General features: G+C 28.5%; 1 protein-coding gene across 2 annotated transcripts; it reads right to left on the reverse strand.

Moving 5' to 3' along the window:
- Positions 1-5,218: 5,218 nt before the first annotated feature.
- On the reverse strand, positions 5,219-7,223 carry LOC105112115 (tetrahydrocannabinolic acid synthase-like). 2 transcript variants are annotated; one of them, XM_011007705.1, is made up of 2 exons: positions 6,637-7,223; positions 5,219-6,475 (listed from the first exon to the last, which is right to left on the reverse strand). In XM_011007705.1, the coding sequence occupies exons 1-2, from the start codon at positions 7,164-7,166 to the stop codon at positions 5,368-5,370; spliced, it is 1,638 nt and encodes a 545-aa protein (XP_011006007.1). In that variant the 5' UTR covers positions 7,167-7,223; the 3' UTR covers positions 5,219-5,367. The 2 variants fall into 2 exon arrangements, with proteins under 2 accessions (XP_011006007.1, XP_011006006.1); XM_011007704.1 differs by having other exon boundaries at positions 5,219-6,464; positions 6,626-7,223.
- Between the last annotated feature and the right edge of the window lie 529 nt (positions 7,224-7,752).

Consider the following 7,752-nt stretch of genomic DNA (forward strand, 5'->3'; position numbering starts at 1 on the left):
AATGAACTTGTACTATGATAATAAAGTTGCCATTAAAATATCTTATAACCTAGTTCAACATGACCGCATGAAACATATTAAGGTAGATAGATATTTTATTAAACAAAATCTTAAAGAATAAGTGATTAATTTTTCATTTATTAGATTAGAGAATCAGCTCGCGGATATCCTTATAAAGGTCATCTCCAACAAAAACTTTTAGAGCTCACTTGACAAGTTAGGCATGAAAGAAATCTTTGCACCAACTTAAGGGGGAGTGTGGGCATTAGCTGTATATTAAGTTAGTTGAGAATTTGTATGGAAGATTTTACCTATTGATTTACTCTACAGTTGTATAAGTCCTATATGTGATAAGAATCCGTAGCTTTCAAAAACCCTTTCTCTCTATATATATAGGAGTATTATTAACATAAAACAATGAATAAAGTGAATACAAATTATAGATCTCTTTCTTTATTAACACTCCCATGTTATTTAATATCTATTTGGTATTGTAATGGATTTTATAGTTATAAAATATAAAAAATTAAACTTATAGAGTTTTTTTTAATAGGATTGAAGAGAAAGTTTTCAATAAAACATAATTACATAAAATTTAACCCTAAAAACAACCAGACTGTTAGAATTACTAAGCTGAAAACCAAGAAAAAAAGAGTAAAAAATTGAAATAGTTTAATGCGTGCAACCATTTCTTTGTAGAGAAATAGCCAAGGATGCAAGATAGTATTTTTGGAATTGGTTTGAATCTTCTTGATTTGACTCGGGATATAATTTTGATGCTTATAAATTTGAGTGACGAAATTGAAGTTATAATTTGAAAAATGAGCTTCACTAGGTTCAATTTATGGGAACACCTCATCATGCCTAACCTCTCAGTTTTACCTAATAGTTCTTAAAGGTTTTAATTCTTTCCTTAACTGATAAATAACTAATTAAAGCTATTTTCTATATTTTTGTTTTATTTATATTAATTATTTTTCGTTAAATCGTAAAATCATTATATAAAGTTAAGGGAAGAAAATTAAAAGTCCTTCTATCAATATATCATTGTATATGACATCACTTCTCAATCATATCATTTTATAAAAAATAATTAATAAATTGAAACCTTTAATGTTTTTTATTCTCACGTATCACTAGCGATAATTTTATTAAACTTGATAATCACGAGTGCAACTCTTGATTAATTTGATAAAAATATATTTTTAAATGAATTAAAAAATATCTTTTATTGGAAAATATTTTTCGGTACTGTGATAATTTTTACAGTTATAATTTAAAAAAATATATTTAAAAAATTATAAATTATATTTTTTTAATCTATAATTAAGATAAAACACATATGGCACCATTCCACACTACTTTGCACTGTGCAGTGTGAACACAGGAATTTTGAATACACTATTAGGAACTGAGAATTAGGCTAAAAGACAACGATAAAAGGCCTAGAAAAGTAAAGGCCATGCATCTCACTAGTCTGGGCTTCTTGATCAATCTAATCAAATTCGTCGCGTCTAGGGCAAAAAAACAGTAATACCTATGCCCCATAACAGTCCTACATGTTATGACTCTCTTTTAAAGCCCAAGTACAGTAGTTTTTTTTTTTTTGTCTTTTTATAATAGGCTTTTTGTTATTACAAAGTTAATTAAAAGCAATTTTTTATTTTAATAAACATAAAATAATATTTTAACAAAAAAATTATTGACATATACAACTTATATGCTAGCATGTAAAAAACATTAGCACATGAAAAAATTCATGTTTTTTTAATTACTTGTATGATATTTTTAGCGGTCAAATATTTCCTTTTATCTATTGAGGTAACAAATAAAGGTGATATAATTTATCATTAATAAATATTTTTTTTCCTCTTTAAAATCATATTGGTCATTCAGATTTTCAAAGTTGTCCCTTTAGTTGTTATATTTCAATAATGGTACTTATTTTTTTTTTTCTTCTTATTCCTTTTATAGAATTTCATTTTTCAATTCTATTTTGTTATGTATTATTTTTTTTCAATTTAATATTTATTCTTTTAATTTTTTTATTGACCCTTTTGTGTAATTTTTATTTGCCTTTATTTTTTTCAATTTCATTTTTTTTTAAAAAAATAAACACTATGATTTCCTTCATTTTTGTATTAAGCTATCCCAATCTTATGATTTGGACTTTATGTTTAGCATGTTAATCTTATTTGACTTACCTTTTATTATCTAGATTATAAATTTTTTATGCTAACTCGTTTTGACTAAAAATTGAGATGTATTATTTTTTTATTCAATTACATCCTTTCATATTTATTAACTAAGAATTGAGATGCATTATTTTTTTTACCTAATTACATCCTTCACCCGATTACTTCCTTCCATATTTATTAACTTAGAATTGAGATGCATTATTTTTTTATCCAATTATGCCCTTCTATATTTATTAACTAAGAATTGAGATGCATTATTTTTTTTAGAAAAAAGGTTTTTTTCCAAGTAATCATGATTATTTTTTGTAAATAGTTCATTTACTATTATTGTTTTTTATATCATCTAATTAAAATAAAACAAACTTAGTTGATTTAATCGGATTTATAACTCGATTCATGAATTTTTTTAAAAAAACTGCATACAACACCTTAATATATTTTTTAAGAAGAAGATAATAATTTAGCATCGTAGCGTAACATTTATCATGTAGAGTATCTGAATATATAAAGAATATATAAAGAGAGAATATATTTAAATTCTAAACTACAAGGATTTTTAGATTTTGATATTCAAGAGTGGTATTATTGTTGTCAAAGAATTAAATCAACCAAAAAATTTAAGTTATTAAATAAGATTTTAAGATATAATTTGTATAATTCTTTAATATATCAATTCAAATAAAAACTCTTTAAATTTAAAATTTACACAAATACACATTATTTTATTTTTTTATTTTTATAAAATAAAATAAAATAAAAATAGTGAGTTTTGAATTCATGATTGCTTAGTTAATATATAATTTCCAAGAAAAAAACACTCATTTGAAAGATGAAATTTAGCCTCATGAAATTCACCTCAACAATTTTACAATAATCAACTCGTAACTGTTTAGTTATCAAGATTTTAATATTATGTTATAAAATCATTTCACTTAATAGCATAAACGGTTAAACATAAAATAATATTTTAATAAAAAAATTATTGAAATATATAATTTATATGCTAGCATGTAAAAAACATTAGCATATGAAAAATATTCATGTTTTTTTAATTGCTTGTATGATATTTTTAGCAGCCAAATATTTCCTTTCACCTATTAAGATAACAAATAAAAGTGAAGGTGACACAATTTGTTATTAATAAATAGGTTTTTTCTTTTTTTTTTCTTTTTTAAAATCATATTGGTCATTCAGATTTTCAAAGTTGTCCCTTTAATTGTTATATTTCAATAATGATACTTATTTTTTTTTCTAATTTTTCTTCTTGTTCCTTTTATAGAATTTTATTTTTCAATCCTAATTTATGATGTATTATTTTTTTCAATTTAATATTTATTTTTTTAATTTTTTTATTGACCTTTTTGTTCAATTTTCATTTGCCTTTATTTTTTTCAATTTTATTTTTTAAAAAAAATAGACACTATGATTTCCTTCGTTTTTGTATTAAGTTATCCCATCCTTATAATTTGGACTTTATGTTTAGCATGTTAACCTTATTTGGCTTATCTTTTATTATCTAGATTATAATTTTTTTATGCTAACTTGCTTTGACTAAGAATTGAGATGCATTATTTTCTTATTTAATTACATCCTTTTATATTTATTAACTAAGAATTGAGATGCATTATTTTTTTACCTAATTACATCCTTCACCCGATTACTTCCTTCCATATTTATTAACTTAGAATTGAGATGGATTATTTTTTATCTAATTACATCTTTCACCCAATTACTTCCTTCCATATTTATTAACTTAGAATTGAGATGCATTATTTTTTTACCCAATTATGCCCTTCTATATTTATTAACTAAGAATTGAGATGCATTATTGTTTTTAGAAAAAAGGTTTTTTTCCAAGTAATCATGATTATTTTTTGTAAATAGTTCATTTACTATTATTGTTTTTTATATCATCTAATTAAAATAAAACAAACTTAGTTGATTTAATCGGATTTATAACTCGATTCATGAATTTTTTTTTTAAAACTGCATACAACACCTTAATATATTTTTTAAGAAGAAGATAATAATTTAGTATCGCAGCGTAACATGTATCATGTAGAATATCTGAATATATAAAGATAGAATATATTTAAATTCTAAACTACAAGGATTTTTAGATTTTGATATTCAAGAGTGGTATGATTGTTGTTAAAGAATTAAATCAACCAAAAAGTTTAAGTTATTAAATAAGATTTTAAGATATAATTTGTATAATTCTTTAATATATCAATTCAAATAAAAACTCTTTAAATTTAAAATTTACACAAATACACATAAAATAAAATAAAAATAGTGAGATTTGAACTCATGACCGCTTAGTTAATATATAATTTCCAAGAAAAAAAAACTCCTTTGAAAAATGAAATTTAGCCTCATGAAATTCACCTTGATAATTTTACAATAGTCAACTCGTGACTATTTAGTTATCGAGATTCTAAAACTATTTCATTTAATAGCGTAAATTGTCAAGTGAGGTTTTATAATATAATTTATATTATTTTTAAAATAATATAAAAATAAATAAAAATAAAATATATTTTTTATGCTTTTAGTGCGTTTTTTATTGGGCCTCAAATACAAATCTGCCGGCTTAACCAAACACATTCCTCACTTCAATCCATTAATTGATTGAAACTTAACGATCCTAGTCTTGACTCGTAAATCACGTCTCATTCTTGGTTTTGTTTTTTTTAGTGACCAGGTGAAGGTCCATGCATTTCTAACATGTCGACAAAGGATCGACCTAACGTTTTGGCCTTGTCAACCACGTGTGCTAATTTAGTTTTTTCTAGAAAAAAGGGATGGAGGGTGTTCAATTCAAGATTTTAATTATAATTTGTTGATATTAAATTAAATTTAATGAATGATCTTGTAGTCACTAAACTCTAGCTTATATAATTATGTTTTTATTTACTTCTGGATTATGAACTACATTACTTGCTGCGTTTCTTTTAATCAAAACATTAAGCAAAATTTAATTTGCAGAGAAGGGAACATTTCATCAACTTTCTACTACATTTAGAAAACACAAAAGCTATTTTATTGCATAACCTGTATGAATAACTAGAAAACATTATCATATTTCTTAATAAAATCAAATTCAGTACAATATTGACCCCAATAAAGACATGGATATATGATGCTCCAACCAATTACTTATCTCTAGCTAATGAATCCCATGGTGTCCCTTTCCTTTCCCTTTTCTCGAGGAGAGTGGAAGAGGTGGGATGCTCTGCTCATGCCTGAAGAAGTTGTCAGGATCAATTTTGGTCTTGGCTTGTACCAACCTGTTGAAGTTGTTCTTGAAGTACTTGGTACCCCAGACACTTGCTTCTTTAAAGCTTGTGTTCCTCTTCTTGTTCATCCCCAGATCAAGGTCCCTGTAATTGACATATGCTTGCCTTGGAAACATGGAAACATAAGGTGCCATGTAGTTGTAAAGCTTCCTAATCCAATCTATATGCTTTGAAGCATCCTCTGAAGGACTTTGCCAGCTGGTCACGTACTGGATCTTGAAGAGGATACCTTTTCTATGTGGGAAAGGAATTGACGACTCTGAAATCTTGCTCATCATTCCACCGTAAGGATTCCATATCATGAAAGGAGTCACTTCTTGAAAATACCTTTTCCATATCCCCTCCAGTGCGGTTTCAGGTATGGGATGTTGGACAAAATCTGACTTGGCTTTGAAGTAGTTCTTGAATGTTGACTTGCCTTGAAGCAGAACTTCAGGAGTTGTATTGGCTGGGTAGCCTGCGATGTATAGCACAGATTTCAGCCAGGTAGTTTCGACGCAATCCTTTCGTGTCAAGCCCAATTCAGGGAAGCCAGTCTTCATGACATTGAGTAGTCTGTTCGCATCACCAAGAAACAAGGCATTATAAGAAGTTGTGACAGTTCTTTGACCCTTTTTCGCACCATCAGCTGCTTGTATGATGACTCTGATGAAGAGATCCTCATCAAGTTTATCAGCAACTTGCTGCCATCTGTAAAGAAGCTTAGTGCCACCCTGTTCCAGGGTCTTAGTAACTGTAAAAACAGTCACAGTTGATGGAACTGGAACCAGTTTTACTTTCCATGCAGTAATGATACCAAAGCTGGCTCCTCCACCTCCTCTAATTGCCCAAAAAACATCCTCTCCCATGGCTTGTCTTTCAAGAACCCTGCCACTAGCATCAATTATACGAGCATCAATGACATTGTCAGCACCAAGGCCATACTTTCTCATCATCGAACCATAAGCACCTCCTGTAATGTGCCCACCAATGCCTAAACTGCTGCAAAGGCCAGCTGGGAAGCCATGAGTTTTGCTTTTTAAACACCCCTGCCACTAGCATCAATTATACGAGCATCAATGACATTGTCAGCACCAAGGCCATACTTTCTCATCATCGAACCATAAGCACCTCCTGTAATGTGCCCACCAATGCCTAAACTGCTGCAAAGGCCAGCTGGGAAGCCATGAGTTTTGCTTTTTTCAGCAATTCTATAGTAAAGCTCACCAATTGTAGCACCTGCCTGAACCCAAGCACTGTTGTCTTCAATATTAACTTGGATAGCTCGAAGCCTGGCAAGGTCTACAACAATGAAAGGTGACTCAATTTCCGAAGCATAAGAGAGACCCTCATAGTCATGACCTCCACTACGGACTCTAAGGTGAAGTCCAAGTTGTCTACAGCAGATAACAGATGCTTGGACATGGGCTTCATACAGAGGTGTGAAGATAAACACAGGTTTTGGCACTGAAGGCAACAAGTACCTCAGGTTTTGAGCAGTAGACTGTAAAACAGCACTGAATGAAGAACTATTGTCTGGGGTGTAAAAACTTGAGGTAGGAACGGCGAGTTCTGAATTTTGTAAGAAGCACTGGACAAAATTATCTTTAATTGAAAGTGAAACTGTCACTGAAGAAGATAGCAGCAGAACTACAAGAGTTGAAAAAATACAAAAACTTGAAGGCACCATTTTGCCTCTTTTTTTTCCCCTGCTGCTTAGGCTTGTGTTCAAGAATTGAATGTCACTAGACTTCTCTTATAGAAGGGTTACACCGTGTTGATGACTCTCCATGATCTAATCCTAACGTCACGTTAAAGAAGTCAGCATAGGTTGGTCAAGAGGCAATTAAATTTAAGGTTAAATTCATTGTGTGATCCCTCAAGTCTCAACAATTGGTTAAATTAGCCCCTCTACTTTAATTTTTAGCTTGCCGACTCTTACATTTTGAATCCACGTGGTCAAGTGTGGATATCTCATGCATTTGGCTGTGTACACTTGGTAACGCGTGATACGCTTCTAACATGGCCGTACCGTAAAAATATAATAATGAAATATATTAATTTAAAAAATAAAAAATTATTAAAAAAATAATGAAAAAAACATATAAATTAATTAGATTAACTCTTTAAATTAGAGATAATTAAATAGAAAAAAATTAACAGATTAACCTGTCAAATCTGGAATACATATCATTAAAATATAATAATTAAATAGAAAAAAATTAATATTAACAAACTAAATTAAACAAAAAAATAATTAAAAATAAAAAAATAAT

Source organism: Populus euphratica, unplaced genomic scaffold (genome assembly GCF_000495115.2).
Source record: "Populus euphratica unplaced genomic scaffold, PopEup_1.0 scaffold324.1, whole genome shotgun sequence".
Lineage (NCBI taxonomy): Eukaryota > Viridiplantae > Streptophyta > Magnoliopsida > Malpighiales > Salicaceae > Populus > Populus euphratica.

What these genes read in the sequence shown, in the direction of transcription:
- LOC105112115 (XM_011007705.1), bottom strand. Translation starts at nt 7,166, where the DNA reads ATGGTGCCTTCAAGTTTTTGTATTTTTTCAACTCTTGTAGTTCTGCTG. An exon ending in CCAGCTGGCCTTTGCAGCAG is followed by an intron (nt 6,476 to 6,636) that starts TTTAGGCATTGG and finishes CCTTTGCAGCAG; the next exon opens with TTTAGGCATTGGTGGGCACA.